Genomic DNA, 18,330 nt, shown 5'->3' with positions numbered 1-18,330 from the left:
CGGTTTTGGACAAAGGGCACGGCAGACTTTGAGAGAACATTAGATAGACAGACACATCACACTGGAGAGATTTGACTGCTGGGCCTTTATAGCAGAAGTGCATCTCGTAGAGGTAGAAATAGGTTCCTGGCCCTGGGTATAGAGCACAGAGACATTGCACTACACCGGAAGTCTCCCGAGGGCCTGACACATTGTTTGTGGAAAGCAGTGGTGGAAAACAGGGCACTGACAGAGGGAGCTGTCCTACAATTGGAGGAATACAGGAGCATCCTGATGAAACCCTTGGCACTAAAATGAATGAGGTCGTGGCAAGTTTCTTTGAACCGGAGCCACGCGGCAACTAGAGACATGCCTAAGGATGTAGTACCTAAACCGCCACTCTGAGATCACCCAACAGAGGGGACTACCTCTATTCCTAACACAACTCACATACTTGTCATCGGACACTACATCACCCACACTGCCGTCGCCATTACCCTAAACTATAAATTATGATGAAACAAGCCACTATTTGTGAGTGAAGGCTATTTTGTTTTTCAAACTTAGCAAGTAATGTGATTCAAACCTACACTTTCAAACTTTGTCATAAGCTTTTTATAGCTTATTAATTTGTTGTATAGCGTATTTTATCAACACCAAAAGGATTTAAAAAATGGGAATCTCTGGAGCATTCGTCAACTCTTGACTGTGACTTTAAATGGCTCTAGAGATGGAGGATTGGATATCTGCAGGACATGATTAACATTTACTTATTTGCAAATTCTGAATTGCAATGATAATTGTCTGTTATCCAGAGAAAGATTGCACACACACACAGTATGGTTGAAAACAAGGACGCTAATTCACCTAGAAATGCCATTCTAATTTTATGTAATTAATTTTGTGAAGGCATGTGCAGTAAGAACTGTTGGAATGACCAGACTATTTGAACTGCAAAAAAGGCAAGAAAGCAAACATAGTTTGCAAATTGCCCACTGGAAAGAAAGTTTTGTCCCATATTTAACAAAGGTCCTCTTCCGTGATTTTAATACCAAACGCATGTGGATTGCGGTCTATGCCACTTACTTTTGGATAAAATCATGAATTCATTTAAAAACAAATAGTGTAATATGTTGTAAGAGGAAGCCCTGGTTTGCAGAGATAAATGTATGGACACTGTCAACAGAGGAGGAAGTAATGTCTTATGAAAAGTGAAAATATATTTCTTTGTACTTTTAATTTGTATTAATTGTTTTGTGTTGCTTTCAACTGTAGGTTATGGTTCATGGTCCAAGTAATCCCTATGAGGTCCGGTTTCACAGTTTGACCCGCATATCCAGATTTAGGTATGTGTGAAACATTGCAAATGTTAGATTGGATGATGCAGAATTGCCAGGAACTTTGTTAGTTATGGTACAACTTAAATCTACTTTTGCAAAAGACAATATTTTAAGTATCATTGTGAATTCTGATGGATACACCTAACCACACATTCCTCACCTTTAGAGTACTCTCTGAGCACAAGATGGGTTTGGAACATTTTCATATGTGTTCCCAAGTGCTGCCAGGTGGCGTAGTGCATCTGTGTTGGCTTCAGCCCACCCCATAAAAAATAGAACAAAGCCCCATATAAACTGCATGTCAGTTTCTTTATTTCCGTGTCTCTGAACACGGATCCGGAGCTCTTCTTCCTCTTTCATCAGTATTGGTTATTTTATATATTGAAATACAGCGTGCAAGGGAACAACCACATGAAGTGTTCCTTTGGTATTTAGGCTGTAGGCACGACTCCAAGTTGTGCATTGTGCCCTGATGCTCTCCTGAAGGTGATTCAGGACCATGAAACAAAGCCCTATGTCAGCAAACAGCGAAAGAAGACACAGACCTCCCATAAGTCCTGCTGCACGTCGATGGTGCCAACCCCCTCCTGCTCTCATGGCTGATCCTGCAACATGTATTCTTTGTAAGTAAAGTCATCTCAGTATCAAAAGTCCAAATCGAAGAGGAAACATTAGAAGGCAAAACAGGATTCAACCTTATTCCGCCACTAGTTCTAGGGTGTCATGGTGCTACTCGATCTTTCTCTCGATCGAATGCTGCAGCAGGTTGAGGCATTCAAGAAGGCCATGATGCCTATTTTTGGCAATCTCCTGGCTCTCTCTAGTGTACCTTCAAGCCCCAAGGATTGGAAGGGATCTCAAGTGGTTCTTAATACTGGTGGATCAGTCTTCGGCACCCTTTGAGCCCCTAGAACCCTTTCCCAGTTCCTCACCGACTCAGCGTTGACTTTGATTCCTGCAGCAAGACCCGCACCAGTCCCCTTTTCTTAGATGCCGGTTCCGATGTCACCAGCAACTGAGGGGGATCCAGTGCTGACTCAGATACCCAAACCGAATCAGTCTCGACCCCAACTGAGGTTGCAGTCTGACTCCACTGCAGCACACCTGGTTCCCGTACAGCCTGCTTTAGGCACTACGCACCCACTACCATAGCGCTGTGGTCCCCAGAGGCTCCATCATCTTTTTGGTTCTGATTCTCATACCTTCCTTCCTTGTCTCAAACCATTCAAATATGTGATCTGATAGAGAGTACTAGCCGCAGATTCCTTCACGTAGAATTATCTCCAGGCGTGAGACTGGATACGGAAACTTTTTTTGCCACAGCATCCCTGCGCGCCAGGAGCGGGGTGACATCACGCGACTCCGCCCAGGTGTCGTCCGCGTACGTGACGTCAGCGAGGTCACATAAGACTCGCCCCGGTGCGCCTACGTCAGTTTTTTCCTTTTTTGCGTGCAACGTGGATCCGATCCTTGCTACGGGCCTGTTTGGGCCCCCCTTTTTCTTCCATTTCTTTTGGTGCAAGTCTTAAAGCACGTCTTGTGGGCATCTTATGTCGGTAACTGACCCTCACCTCATTTGTATGTTGTGTTTGGGGGAGGATCACGGCACCACAGATTGTACAGCGTGCCAACAGTTGAAGCCGAAGTCACGGCGGGAGCGCCGGATGAAACTTCTCTCGGCGTGTCTCTCCAGGTCGACGTCCTCCCCTCGGTCTGCTTCGGCAGACGGCTTCAGATACGGCTGTGGTCGTCGTCCTCGCCCTTCTCCGATGTCACGTGAGCGTTGCTTCCCGGTGGGTAAGTGTCGCAGTTTGTCCCTGGAGGCTGGTTTCCGGCCTACCGGGGGCGTGGACTCTCCGCGCGTGAAGCAGCCCCGCGTGTCGTCCTATCTACCGTTTCCCGGTGTTGGGGCGTCGAGAGTCCAAATGGAGACATACACGGCGGCTTTGCAGGCCTCGCTGGCGTCTCCTCCTCCTTCCCCTCCTGGGGCGTTGGCAGATCCCACGCTCTGCGTAGGGCCCGCTCCGGCTCCGACTGGTTCGGATCCACGGTTGGAGGATGTGGTACTGTTGGGGTGCGGCTCCTCTGGGGCACCTCCTTGAGGCCACGGCATCTCTGCCTCGCCGCAAACTCCCGCTGGGGTCCCTGTGGTGTCGTGGGAGGTCACCGAGGCTCAGGTCGCATCCCCGAGCCCCTCTCGGTCCTTTGACAAGGTGGTCCTGTTTAAGTCCAAGGTGACGCCGTTACGGCGCCGGCAGCAGCTGGACCGTGCGGAGCCACAGGGGTCGGTGGACCCTCCTCGTCCCGCTCTGGGTTGAGGCCGAGGGAAGACCCCTCATGCCTCTCCGGTCCCCTCTCGTCCCTCCCCACAGGCGGCTGCCTCGTCGGAGGTTGAATCGTCCCTGGCGCTGCCACATGGGTTGCCGAGCGATCTTCGCCTCATTCTGGGCCGTGGCTGGTGGAGGGCTTCGTGCCACTCCCCAGGCCTGTCTCGTTCCCCCATGCAGGTGGCTGCATTGGCGGGGGTCGGGTCAACGTCACTCCGGCACCGACCCGGGGCCCGTGCGGCTCCAGATCTACTCCGGTCTCCGCTCCGGTCCCTGGTGCGGGGTGACTTGGAGCTACCTTGTCCTGTGACGCCGGCTGGTGCCGACGTCCTACCTCAAGCAGCGAACTCTACGGCTCCGCGCAGGGGTCGCACCGCGGATTCGTCTTTGGACGCTCCTTCTCCGGAGGCAGGCTGTATATAGGTGTCGTCCTCCCCGGAGACTGGTCGCTGTGTGGTGTCTTTCTCACCGGCGTCGAAGGGCTGCTCCCCGCCCTTCCTGAGGCAGGTGTTCGTCAGAAGAGCGGCAGGTCACTCATTCTTCGGCTCCTTCTGACTTCCAGGTCTGGCCCTTGCCCGCCCCACTTGGCCTCGGGGACGGCCGCCTTAGTTTGCAGCCGTCGCCCACGGAGGAGCTGCTTTCTCCACCGCGGGGCCCTACAGAGGCTGGTGCGGCTGTGGGCATTCTGCGCATGGGTGACCCGGTGGCTCATTTTCCGGCGGACCATCTATTGGAGGTCCTCCACCAGGGCTCTGGTGGGAGGGATATCTTAAATCCCTTTGAAGGTTCGTTCCTTTCTTCCTTGACGGGGGCTTGGAGGCGTCCTGCCTCGGGACCCGGTGCCTCAGCATCTTCTGAACCGGCACCTCGCGTGACCTGGCGTGTCTTTCCCTTCACCCCTCAGCCACCAGCTCCCTTTTGCGGACTGCTTTTCCCTCCCTGCCGCCACTGTTGATTCCGCCTTCCCGAGAGGCACGCTGGCTGGACTCTTGGGGATCCAACATGTTCGCCTTGACCAGCGCGGCCCTGCGAGGCCTTAACACCTTGTGTGTGCTGGCTAGGGCCTCCTCCTGTTTGTGGGACTCTGCTGAGTCTCTGGGATCTGCAGCATCCCAGGAATCTGGCCTGGTGGACTTAAGGCATCATGCATTGGATGGCCGGGAGCTTGCGGCGTTTATTCTCCGCTCTGGACATCTCAGAGGTGCTGTGCCGGGCCGGGCCATGGCTTCCTCAGTCGCTCTCCATCGCCATGCTTGGCTTCGGTACGGGCCCTGAGAATATTCGGGAGCGACTCCTCGACCTTCCTTTTGATGGCAGCCTGTTGTTCCATGCCCAGGCTGACACCGCCATCCAAAGGCTCTTGGCAGGGCTCCTTCCTCGTCCTCCGCCTTATCCTCCTCCGTCCCCTCCTCAGTGACTTCTGAGTTGGGTTGATTCTGGGCCTTCCTAAGCTGGCTGTGTAGTGTGTTTTCTGGCCATTTCCGTCCTTCCTTGGGACTTTGGCATTGTTAGCTGCTGAACGGCCCTTGTGTTGATTGTGTGTGGTTCTGCAGGTGTTGTTGCGCAGGCTTGGCCCTGAGATTGGACCTTTTGCTTTGCTTGGGCTGCTTGTCAAGCCTTGTCAAGCCTTCAGCTGCGGTGTTTTTTTCCCCGTGGCTCTTTTGTTTTTTCCTCTGCTGCGGAAGTTCTTCCAAAGAGGGTTCCCTTATCTTGGGACTTAACGTACCCTATGTGGGGTAGTGGTAGCTGTCATATTGCTTGCGCTCTTCTTGAGGGTTCTGGTCGCCTTTGGGTGCCTGTTCTCCATGGCGTTTAAGTAGGTTGCTTTTGCTTCCTGTGGTCCTGTGCGCGGCCACTCATAGTGGTGGCCCGGGCATCTCCTCCTCTCCCTGATCCTGTCCTGAGGTCTGGGATGATCCTGTGTCGCCCTTGCCGGGTGTCGCCTACTCGGCCTTCCTGGGGCCTCGGGCTGTTCTTCTTGCTTCTGGCTTTGACTGCCCACGCTGTTCTGGCTGGCAGGCTGCTCTCCATCTGGAGTGTGTTCGCCTTCCTTTCCCTAGTTTCCTTAGGCCCTCTAGGCTGCTTCTTCTTTTTCTTCCGCTTTCCTGTCTTGGCATTGGGCGGAAGCTATGTTACCTTGTGGGGGGAGTGGGGTGCTTCGGCCTCTCAGTCCTTGCCCTTGGTTCCTCTGCTGTGAGTGTACGAGCCTCTTCAGCCTTCTTTCCCTCCTACATCCCCTTGGCGTCGGTGGGGTCCTGCTTGTGGGGGTTCCCTTGGCAGGGGCGAGGTTCTACCTGGTCCACAGATCTGGTCCCCTGTGGGGCCCTCTGTTCTGCATTGGCTGGTGGGGTCCTTTCGCAGACCCTCCTTCCCAGGGGGTATTGCTAGGGTATCTATTCTACGTGAAGGAATCTGCGGCTAGAATTCTCTATCAGATGTACGAGTTACTTACCTTCGGTAACGATGTATCTGGTAGAGACGATTCTAGCCGCAGATTCCTTCACGGCCCGCCCTTCCTCCCCTATTCTGGGAGGACCCTTGTGTTGGTCATCGGTACTCGCCTCCCGGTAGGGGCTATGTCTCCTGTGAGTGCCTTCCTTGTTCTTGACGGGTGGCTCAGTCTGGGGGCAGTTCATTCCTCCTTTGGTCCTTTGGAGCATGGGGTTCCGGTGCTACGGTGCCCTGCTGCTCTGGCTACTCCAGGTTTGGGGGGGATTGCTTTCTATCCCTGTCCTCCCTCCCCTCCCTTCCTTCCATTGCTACCCTCTGCTTAAGGGTCATCTGGCCTTGTCTTGCCCTTGTCCCTTGTGGGTGGTTGCGCTCTAGGTTAGGTTGGCTTGGAGGTTTGTTGTCCCTGTCTGTCTTGGGACTGGTCCCATTTCTTGCTCAGGATGGGGGGGGGGGGTTCCTACGTGTGCCATGACTTTTACGCATGTTCTTGCCTCCGGGGCACAGGGATGGGAGATTGTCTATGTGCTATGTGCTGGCAGGGTGACTGCGCAGTTTGCTGCTTGTTCTTCTTTCCCTGCCCTTGGGTTCTGCGGTGTTGGTATTGCTCTGGTGGTGGTGTTAGTCACCGTTTCTTTCTAATTTTTCTGCTCTTCGCACACTATTCCCATGCTTCCACAGTTTTTTATCTGTTGGTTCCGCGTTGTGGTGCGGAAAACTTCTCCGAAGAAAACTGACGTAGGCACGCCGGGGCGGGTCTTATGTGAGTCGCGTGATGACGCCCGGCGCGCAGGGATGCTGTGGCAAAAAAAGTTGCCGGATCCAGTCTCACACCTGGGGATAATTCTACGTGAAGGAATCTGCGGCTAGAATCGTCTCTACCAGATACATAGTTACCGAAGGTAAGTAACTCGTACATTTGTGCTGACCTGGATACTATCAATTGCTTGGTGTGATCTGTCGGCACTAGTGTGCTGCTTTGTTGCCATGCGTGGATGCTATCCACAAGTTTTTCAAGTGATGTATAGGTGTGAGGAATCCGGGCTTTTGCAGGTTTCACCACTCCTTTGACTGATAGTCTCTGGTATAGTGGCTCTGAAATGCATTAGGCCTTCTAATCAGGGCTCAGTACATGTGTTCTGGTCCTTAAAACGGTACATGGTTGATTGACTTATACCCAATTGCTGTAGCCTAACTTGTAAGTTCCTACTTTATGGTACCAGGGGTACCCAGGGCCTATAAGTTAGAGTATCCCCTCAGGGGTTTCAGCGCTTGTTGTGCCACCCTGAGTGGGATAAGGTAAAACATGTCTCTCAGTCTGCCACTGCAGATTGATAAGGGAAGTTTTAAACTGGTAATTCGACGTTGCCATTTAAAGCAGTGGCAAAACCCAAACTCCCAAATATGTGTAAGTCACTCCTACAGCAGGACTATCGAGTCCCCAGACAAGGTGCAGCATAGTTGTAAAGTAGAACTTGTGTTTGAAGTGTTATAGCAGTAAAAACCTGCAGTTGTAGTTTTTTCTGCGAGAGCGGTTGGTAGCCTCTTTGGCCAGTACAGAGTTACACACTATCACTTCAGCTGTGCTAACGTCTGAATAGACTACCAAAGTTAATACGTCAAGGTATCAAACAACTCGTTACCATAATGCTCAACTTCATGCCCAAGTGTAACTTGTTTGCCACATGCAATTTTTAGAAAGTTGCTATTTGGCTTTCAAAGCTTTATAGTGAGTATTTGCTGAGGCTGGCCTCAAGACAGCCTTTTGCCCTCCTGGAGAGACATGTGAACGACTCTCACGAGAGATAGCAATAGAGGCCTTTTCTGGACATAGAAAGGCCCACTTGGCATCCAGAACTCATATCTGGGACTGGAGAAGAGGACCAAAGAAAGACTACCCTGCTGCACCAAGGAGCTGGCGAAGAGAGGCTGCACCGACGAAGACTGGACCTGCTGAATTTGGTGGCTAGCAAAGGAGAAGGGACTGTGCCTGCTTTGCCTTGCTCATGGAGAAGTCGACTCCTGAGCCCAGCTGAAGCAAGAGACTCCAAGGGTCAGTTGGCTGACCTCCTGTTTGCATTACAGCGTCACAGCAGCTGAAAAAGCCTGCTGGGACGAATGTTACCCCTGATCTTTTCAGCGCTACTCCTTCCCGCTGTGCCGTACCATGTACCAGGACCCAACACTCAAAGTTTCCCCCAAGTCCACTGGACCTGGGAGAGTCATTAGACTGCAGCTTGCTTGCCTAGAAGGCAATTTACCTCCCAAGGAACCGTTCCACTGTGAGCGTGATACTGGCTGACTGGTAGTCCAGTGGCTACTGGACTTCTGCCGGGCTCAGAGGACTTCAAAGGACACTAAACCTTGTGGCCAGGACTGCTTCACCAAGCACATGGATCGAGGAGCAGCCGCAGAAGATCCCTGTCGGTCATATCGCATCCACAGCATCCTTGAGCATCTTCAGCATGCTGTATCCCTTGCATCAGGACCACTTCCAAAGAGTCTATGACAAGGAGATACAAAGAATGGAATTGAATGGTGACTGCAGCTCTTCTTTAGGTAGGGGTTTCTGAGGGCCTTACTGATCCCCCTGACTAGCTTCCTGTCGGAGTTAGTTGCCCCAAGTAACTTTAAGTAAACGCATTGCACCTAGCCAAAGTTTTTCTCCAAAACGTTTGTGTCAAATTTGTTGAATTTGCCAATGCTTGTTCTCAGTTAAGTAAAAAGTGAATATTTACTGTAAGTTATAAAATCTTTATCTCCTGAACCCTCTGGTGGATCTTTTAAGTTTTAGTGTAAAAAATTAGTTAAACATGTAATCTGTTTTTATAAATTGATGTCAGAGTTCTTGGGGGGCTTGTTATTCCTTCTGCAATTGTTTTGGTGGTGTTTAAATGCTTCACACTTATTTCTCTGCGTAGGCCCGGCTGCTCAGAGCCTAGCTACCCAGGTTTGAGCTAAGAGTTTAACAAAACCTACTGGTCCTTAAGGGGTTGGTAAGTGTATTACACAGTAAGGTCACACAACCACCATATAATACACCCAGTTGCCTCACAAAAGGCATCCATTGTGAATATGCCTTTTGACAGATACTGCCTTTCCGATGAGGAAGATGACTGCCTTAGAAAGCTTTAAGGAATGTAAGACCATGGCACATTCTTTGACCCCCCCCCCCCTCGCCTCCCTGTTAGATGTTAGTTCCCCCATCAGTTTTGACTTTTTCAAGGCTACACCAGATAATTGACGTAAAGGCCGCTGCATTGACCTTCAACCTCAACAGAGTCAACCTAGTCCTTTCATGGTTGGGGATCAGGCAGACAAACGCACGCCATCAGGGGCACAAATCTTCCCATATCCATTTCCCTGTGGCATCAGTATCCAATCCAATTTATTTTGACCTAAGCAGCAGACAACCGCCCTAGGGGAGCCAGGATTCAACATTTTCTCCCAGGTTGGCAATCCATCACATCCAACAGATGGGTCCACCGGATCATCCAGCAGGGAGCACCTATGCATTTTACCTTAAAGATGCAAGGTCAGTGGGCTTGGCTTGGACAGCCAACATGGTGGACTCAGCCTAATCGGACTCCGAGCGTCCACGCCGTAATCCTCCTGAAATGCACCAAAATCCTGCTTCGAGGAACGTCTCAGTGGAGATCTCAACTTGGACATCGCCTAGAGTGCTGAATCCGAGCGAGCGGCTGTGTTGCACCCCCTGGCGCGGGCGCTCCGTGCCTCGAGGACCCAGAGGGTGTGACGCGGATCGGGGCCTACTGGGGGCAGTCTCTATCAGTGTGCCCTTGCGTATCACTCGTGATGCAGTGGAGGGGCGCGGACCCTGGTCAAGGCCCGGTAGGTGAGAGGTGGCATCTAGAGCGTGGGAGGGGGCGGCTGCGGGCTCTAACCTGCGGCTGATTGCCTGTGGCTGGGACAGGCCCCTCCCGGCCCTGCCGGCAGCTCTATCAGATCTTTGGTGGAGGTGCCCTGCTGCACCCGCGCCACGGTGGTGATCCGGCAATCTTTGTGCCCCGATGGAGATCCCGGTGCGCCACCGACTTCTTCTCTAAGCCGGGGGCGCCATATTGGTCTCCACGCAACCTGCACATAACTCCACCTGCAGAGTGGGCCCTGCGCTGCGGCCTGGTTCCTAGTGTCCTTCCGCGCCTGCACCTTTGAGAGGGGATAAGTGAGAGAGTAGGTCTTCCTCGCCTGCACCCTTGCTGTGCATAATTGAGAGCACGGAAACATCAGCGGACACCGGAGAAATAAGGAGCGATAGCTATACTCCTTATCTGAAAGAAACACGTTAGTTAGATTCCTCACCTTAGAATATCCCCAGGCGTCAGACTGGATCCGGAAGATTTTTCGTCAGCAATACCCCTTGCGCGTCGCTAGGCGTCGTCTGCGGCGCCGCGTCCGTCGTCGGCGTCGTGCGCCGGAATGACGTCGTCGGAGTACTTAGACGCCGCCCTCGCGCGCTGACGTCAGTTCTTCTTTTTTCCGCGCCAGTAAGCGCAGATCCGGGAGAGCTACCCCTTTTAGTCTTTTTTGACTAAGTTTTTTGATCCTTTTTGATCTTGTCTCGACTCCGGTGCCGGTAGGATGCCTGGTTTCAAAGCCTGTGCTGACTGCAACCGCTTGATGTCGGTTACGGATCATCACCGCCGGTGCCTTTACTGCTTGGGCCTCGACCACGACGCGGAGTCGTGTTCGGACTGCAAGGCCCTGACCTCGAAGGCTAGACGGGAGCGGTCCCGTAAGCTTCTCGAGATTCGCCACTCGGCTCCGCGAGCCTCTCGATCCCGGTCCAGGAGGTGGTCCAAGGATCGGTCGCGGAGCCGCAGCCGACGTCACCATCGGTCGTCGGGATCCAAGTGTTCGGGTAAGTCGAAGCATTCCAAGAAGTCCAAGTGTCGACACCGCTCTTCGGACTCCCCTCGCCGGTCGCGCGACTCGGCCGAGGGTCAGGGTGGTTCCACCCCCGCGGCTCCGGCGGCGCCGCAGGCGCCGCGCAAGTCCCCATACCCGCCGGTCCCTGGGACTGACGCGACGCCGGCGGAGGTCAGTGCCTTCCTCTCGGCCATGAGGAGCCTGGCTCCACCGTCGACGCCCGCTGGCGCGCCTTCGGGCCCCGCGGACCCGACAGGGCTGCCTTGCCTGCCGGCGGCTCCGGCCCCGGCGCCGTTGACGGCTCCGGCCTCGATGCCGCAAGCGCCCGAGGGACCCGTTCCCGAGTCCCCGCCGACGCCGGTCGACCTCGTCACGCCTCCTCCGCCGGCGTCGACACCGGTACCACCCCCGACGCCGACTCCGCTCGACATCGAGCCCCAGTTCAGTCCCGCTCCGGGCCCGGCGCCGCTACGGCGTCGATGGACGCCGCGTTCGGCGCCGCTAGAGACACATTATGTCTACCGCCCGGCTCCGTTCCTTCCTCCTGTATACCAGGAATCGGATGATGGGGACAACTGGGAGGGATCCGAGGATCCTATGGCCGCTCAGGCTCAAATGTCACAGGACTGGGCAGATGAACTGGGGGAGGCCAGTGGCCTGGATACCTCTCCGGACACTGGATTCGTCTCTCCTCCGACTGTGGCTTCGGAGGAGGGCGCTGCTTTCTCTGTGGTGCTGCGCAAGGCGGCCGCAGCCCTTGGGCTCGAGCTACCTGCCGTGGCTGTGAGGACTAACGTCCTCACTGAGGTGCTTCAGTCTGCAGCAAGCTCAACTGAGCCTCTGCTGCAATTCAATGAGGCCCTCATTGACGTTCTGCAGGGCACCTGGTCCAAGCCCTCCACAGTTCCTCCTGTGGACAGGAACGTCGCCAGGCGCCACCGCCCTGCTCCGGGCGACCCCAGTTTTCTGTCCCAACACCCTACCCCCGAGAGCCTGGTTATCCAGGCCTCTACCTCTCAATCCTCCTTCCCGACCGCTCCGCCGGACCGGGATTCCAAGAGACTGGAACAGTTTGGCAAGAAGCTGTTCTCTTCCCTTAGTTTGAGCCTGCGGTCTTTGAACACCGCCTGTCTCTTGGACCGTTATTCCCACTCTCTGTGGGATGCGGTGGAGGACGTGCTGCCCCTATGTCCGGAGGAGGTCCGGACACGACTTACCCAGGCTCTGGCTGATGGGAGGGATGCAGCACGGCACGCTATCCGATGTGGGCTTGACACTACGGACTCGCTGGGTAGGGCAATTTCTACCACAGTGGCGCTTAGACGTCACGCCTGGCTGCGGTCCACGTCATTTTCGGGCGATGTTCAGAGCACTCTCATGGACATGCCCTTTGATGGCACTCGCCTTTTTGTCGAGAAAGCGGACAGTGCGCTGAATCGCTTTAAGGATTCCCGGGTTACGGCCAAGTCCTTGGGCCTCTCGGCCCCGCGGTCGCAAACGTCCGCCTTTCGCCCCTTTCGTGGCCAAGGAAGGGGTGCCTCCTCACGTACGCCTAGCCACCAGCCGCAGAACCAACCTGCGCGCGGTCGCGGACGTGGTTTCCGCCGAGGCGGTTCTGGAGGACGACGCGGTCAGCCCACATCCACCCCGGCAGCATCCGCCTCAAAGCCTTCCTAGTCCGAGCTTTCAGGCCCATTCCACGCCAGTGGGCGGCAGAGTTCGCCATCACCTGCTCCACTGGCGGTCCATCACATCGGACAGGTGGGTGCTGCAAATCGTCCGAAGGGGCTACTCCCTCCCCTTCGAGACGACCCCTCCAGCCATGCCACCGCAGCACCACCGTATCTCGGGGGATCATTTGAATCTTCTCCACGAGGAAGTTTCAGCCCTCTTGGCCAAGGGGGCCGTCGAGCGCGTTCCGAGCCCAGAAGTAGGTCGTGGTTGTTATTCCCACTACTTTCTGGTTCCCAAGAGGGCAAAGGGGGCCTACGCCCTATCTTGGACCTCCGGAACGTCAATGCCTTCCTCCGGAAGGAGAGGTTCAAGATGTTAACTTTGGCTCAGGTTCTGGCTGCCCTCGACCCTGGAGACTGGATGGTAGCGTTGGACTTGCAGGACGCATATTTCCACATCCCCGTCCTGCCGGCCCACCGGCGTTACCTGCGGTTCACGGTGGGCCAAGAGCACTTTCAGTTTACCGTGCTCCCCTTCGGCCTCACCAGTGCCCCTCGGGTGTTCACGAAAGTGATGGCGGTGGTCGCAGCTCATCTGCGCAGATCAGGGGTTCCAGTCTTCCCCTATCTCGACGACTGGTTGTTGAAGGCGGGCTCGCCCCAGACAGTCGTCTCCCACCTCCAGACTACGGCGGATCTCCTGCATTTGCTGGGATTTTCCATCAACGTGCCGAAGTCACACTTGAGTCCCTCTCAGAAGCTCCTCTTCATCGGAGCAGTTCTCGATTCGGCGCAGTTCCGGGTCTATCCACCGGAACAGCGGGTCCGGGATATTCAGGCCCTGATTCCCATCTTTCGGCCTCTATCCTGGGTTTCGGTCAGGCTAGTGTTGCGGCTTCTGGGGCTGATGGCCTCCTGCATCCTACTAGTGCATCACGCCAGGCGGCGCATGCGGGCTCTGCAGTGGGACCTGAAGTTTCAGTGGGCCCAGCATCACGGCAACCTGTCCGACCATGTCTTGATCTCGGAGGGCACTGCACAGCAGTTGCAGTGGTGGCTCACGGACCGCGATTGGGTCATGGGCAGAAGCCTCTCCCTTCCCCAACCGGAGCATGTCGTAGTGACGGATGCGTCCCTCCTGGGATGGGGTGGCCATATGGGAGAGGCGGAGATCAGAGGCCTCTGGTCTCCGGCGGAGTCTCGTCTCCACATCAACCTGTTGGAGTTGAGAGCGATCCGGCTTGCACTGAAAGCCTTCCTTCCCTCTGTCAGGGGCAGTGTCGTGCAGGTGTTCACGGACAACACCACCGCCATGTGGTATTGCAACAAACAGGGCGGGGTGGGGTCGTGGACCCTTTGTCAGGAGGCTCTGCGCCTCTGGACGTGGCTGGAACACCAGGGCGTCACCCTAGTGGTTCAACATCTGGCGGGCTCTCTGAACGCCAGAGCAGACGAACTCAGCCGCCGGTGCATGATGGATCACGAATGGCGTCTGAACTCCGAAGTGGCGCAAGGTCTCTTTCAGCAGTGGGGAGAGCCTTGGTTAGATCTATTCGCCACCGAAGAGAACGCGCAATGTCAGCAGTTCTGCGCGTTGGAATTTCCAAGGCGGCACTCGCTCGGCGACGCTTTTCGTCACGAGTGGAGTTGCGGTCTGTTGTACGCCTTTCCGCCTATACCACTTCTGCCCAGAGTGCTGAAGAAGATCAGGCACGACCGGGCCCAAGTCATCTTGGTGGCTCCGGATTGGGCACGAAGGTACTGGTATCCCGAGCTACTCAGTATGTTGACCGATCCTCCGATACGTCTGCCCCTTCGGGAGGATCTTCTGTCGCAGCAGCAGGGGACGGTCATCCACCCGAACCTGTCCAGCCTCCACCTCCATGCGTGGAGATTGAGCGGCGGCAGTTGATGCCATTTGACTTGCCTCCTGAAATCTGTGATATCATTCTGGCAGCCAGGCGTCCCTCCACAAAGACGGTATACGCCTGCCGGTGGAACAAATTTGTGGCATGGTGCACAGCAAAGGCTGTGGATCCCCTTTCCGCCCCTCTTTCTGAGGTTCTCCTGTTTCTTCTTTCTCTGGCCCGGCAGGGCTCTGCCCTAGGCACCCTGAAAGGTTATCTTGCTGCCATCTCTGCCTTCTTGCGGCTTCCTGATCAGCCTTCTCTTTTCAAGTCCCCTGTAGTTACACGCTTTCTAAAGGGCATTACTCACACGTTCCCTCCTGTCCCTTTTGTAATGCCTCAGTGGGACTTGAATCTTGTTCTCACATTTCTAATGTGCGCTCCCTTTGAGCCTCTTCATAATTGTCCTCTTCGTCTGCTGACGCTTAAGACTGCTTTTCTGGTAGCCATCACCTCGGCTAGACGGGTGAGTGAGCTCCAGGCTTTATCTTCAAAGCCTCCTTTTCTCTCTGTTCATCCGGACAAGGTTGTCCTTCGGCCTCGTCCCTCCTTTCTTCCGAAAGTGGTGACTCCATTTCATCTTGGGCAGTCTGTCAACTTGCCCACCTTCTTTCCGCCTCCGCATCCTTCCAAAGAGGAAGAGAGGCTCCACCGTCTGGACCCAAAACGTGCGCTCTCCTTTTATCTGGACCGCACAAAGCAGTTCCGGGTGGACAACCAACTTTTCGTTGGATACGTGGGTGCTAAGAAGGGGAAAGCGGTGCACAAACGGACCATCTCTCGGTGGGTCGTTTTGTGCATCAAAATTTGTTATTCCTTGGCAAAAAAGGACCCTCCTGTTGGGCTGCGCGCCCATTCCACTCGGGCCACAGCGGCTACTACTGCTTTGGGACGGGGTGTCCATTTGCAGGACATCTGTCAGGCGGCGACGTGGGCTTCGCTACACACGTTTGCCAGGCATTATTGCCTTGACAGCCAAGTCCGGAGGGATGGCTTCTTTGGCCGTTCTGTCCTCCAGGACTTTCTGGTGTGATCTTGGTTCGCAGACCCACCACCGGGGATGGTATTGCTTGGGTATCTATTCTAAGGTGAGGAATCTAACTAACGTGTTTCTTTCAGATGAACAAGTTACTTACCTTCGGTAACGATGTATCTGTAAAAAACATTAGTTAGTTAGATTCCTCACCGACCCACCCATCCTCCCCGTTCTGCGAACTGACATCTAGGGTTAAGGTTATCCTTTTCAGGCCCCTAGATTTTCTTTTTGGCACCAGTGTCGGTCTTTGCATGGCTCTGCATTCCTGGCGCGGAAAGCTATGTACAAGAACTGGCGTCAGCGCGCGAGGGCGGCGTCTAAGTACTCCCACGACGTCATTCCGGCGCACGACGCCGACGACGGACGCGGAGCCGCAGACGACGCCTAGCGACGCGCAAGGGGTATTGCTGACGAAAAATCTTCCGGATCCAGTCTGACGCCTGGGGATATTCTAAGGTGAGGAATCTAACTAACTAATGTTTCTTACAGATACATCGTTACCGAAGGTAAGTAACTTGTTCGATTGACTGTGTATTCTTTGTTGAGACGCTGGGACCTGCTATTTGGCATCTTGAGGGGAGCACTGTGGGCGAGCGGTCCGACGTGTCTGTTTCCCTTACGGGGCCTACTTGGCAGAAGGTCGTGGGCTGTGGAGGCAGCTGATCTAGGCTCAGTGCGGCTTGTGGCCCCGAGACGCGCCTGATTCCGATAGGGACTGCTGGCAGTGTGTCCCCAGTATAAGCTCGGCGCGACTTTACACGGCTCTTCCCGAGTCTGGTGGTGTTTCCTTCTGACAGCATGGGTGCTAGCCTGACATCGGAGTTCCAGGGGAGGCCCCGCGGCCACCTGCCCGTGCTTGCTACCATGGGCAAGGACAAACCTAGTGGCGCAAATGCCAAGCAAAGTACCCTGGATCATTATGCCACAACTACAGGGGGCGCCACCGGGGGCGACGTGGGAGGTGCAGTACTGGATAATACGGCGCTCCTGGCGCCGATCAGTGATGCCAGAGACAAACTTGATGTCAAGATCAGCGCGGTGGGTGGTCCTAAGTCTCTTTCTTGCTCCAAGACCTCAGAAAGGAGGTGGGCCGCATCACAGAAGCAGAGGCACGAGTGTCAACTGTCGAAGATACGGTGACTACCTTGAAGAAAAAGGTCAATAATCTTATGGTAGTGTCCCAAGAACTCGCTTCCAGGGTAGAGGATGTGGAAGGCCGCGCTAGGCGCAACAACTTGCGCTTTGTGGGTCTCCCGGAGGGATGCGCGGGTACCTCCATGACCCGCTTTGTTACCCAATGGCTCTGTCAGGATCCTCAATCCAGAATCCTCGGGCTGTGCTGATGCTCAAAGGGGTCCACCTCTCAACTGCCCCAAGTCCGGAATACAAGACTACACGGACTGGTGAGATAGTTGAGCGAGGGAAGGTAAGGGTAGGAACAGCAGGGAGGGAGACCTATGGATGACACAAAAGGAAACACAGTAAGTGCCCTGTATATGATGCAAGACTTACGATAGCTCAGGAGAACTATGTGGCAAGTTCGAGGTACACGTACTATCACCCTACCTGTAAAGAAATCAAAGGGCGGTTTCTGCCAGAAGAGAGGAGAGGGTGATTGAGGTGTTCCACATGATACTCTGCACAGAGGAGAAAACATTTGTCAGCATATATGTAGATCTAGGTACATCCCTCACTTCCCCTTCTGTCGTTCAGATACTATTCTCCTGTACGTTCACCTACCCTGATCTTGCGTGGAATAGCTTCCAAACGCCCTCTATCTCGCCCTCTCTCCTAGGAAAATGTCAGAAAGAAAACAGACCATACGTAAATTGTGAGAAGTTGGCCTGATATATGTCACTAATTCTAGTGTACACCTTGTATCAGTCCAAACAACCCTTATGGTGATTTGGTTGTAAAGTCAACCTTATAGACCAGCTATCCTAGTGGTAGCATGGACAAGAGCAGTCTTAGGCTAAACTCTGTATGGCATGTGAAGCCAGCTGTTATACCATTTGCAACCCCTTGAATACCAAATGAAAGGACACCACAACAGATATATTATAAAAATAGAATGTATTTATTCTAGTCAAAACACCCTCAGCACTCTTTATGAGATTCGAGGTAAGTACAACACAGTCTTATTTAAGCATACATAAGTCACACAGGTAAGTAATACAGTTAGGCCCTAGGGGCCACGCTAACCATATACTAAGTAAGTGGTATAAGAACCACTGTCACGTACACAGGATAGGCCTAGGCCTAGGGAATCGCTGGGGCTACACTATCCTATCAGTTGCTAGGCAGTGGGAGGCCCATGGGATTCAGGTGCAGTGGAAACACTCACGCGTAATGCGTTAAAGTCGATAGAAATAGTAGTATTTAGTAATTAAGATTTTTAGGACACTTCGGAAGGAACTAGGAGTTAAAGACTTGGAAACTAGACACTTGGATAGTCAATACCCTTGTGAGCACCGGAGTACTCAAGTTACCTAGCCCACGGGCTGCGGGTGCATAGGTGTGAACTTGCTTCGGGTTTCGTCGTCGACTCCTATGGGATGCCTGAAGAAAGTTGCTGACAGGCAGTCAGTGAAGAGTGTCCGGTGGATTCCAAGGATGGAATATGGAAGGAGGATACCTGCAAGCAGAGGGGACAGAGTCTAGGTCACCAGCCAGGAGCCGGGAAGGAACCAGGCGATGTCGTGAAGTTGCAGGTGAAGAGGTGAAGCTTGT

The 18,330-nt window shown here is 54.0% G+C and overlaps 1 protein-coding gene and 1 long non-coding RNA gene across 3 annotated transcripts in view; one reads left to right on the top strand and one right to left on the bottom strand.

The window, feature by feature from the left end:
* The window catches only part of TDRD9 (tudor domain containing 9), a 2,714,501-nt gene that overhangs the window by 2,071,737 nt on the left and 624,434 nt on the right, over positions 1-18,330 (top strand). Inside the window, exon 30 of the mRNA XM_085626273.1 lies at positions 1,255-1,325. Within this exon, the coding sequence (XP_085482399.1) occupies positions 1,255-1,325 (71 nt within the window). The remainder of the gene's footprint in view (positions 1-1,254; positions 1,326-18,330) is intronic.
* Positions 1-18,330, bottom strand: part of LOC146798921 (uncharacterized) — a 405,452-nt gene that overhangs the window by 371,360 nt on the left and 15,762 nt on the right. The window lies entirely within an intron of this gene.

This window comes from Triturus cristatus, chromosome 9, assembly GCF_964204655.1.
Source record: "Triturus cristatus chromosome 9, aTriCri1.1, whole genome shotgun sequence".
Taxonomy (NCBI): Eukaryota; Metazoa; Chordata; class Amphibia; order Caudata; family Salamandridae; genus Triturus; species Triturus cristatus.
The sequence above is the reverse complement of the archived record's forward strand: the minus strand, read 5'-3'. Positions and strand labels throughout refer to the sequence as shown.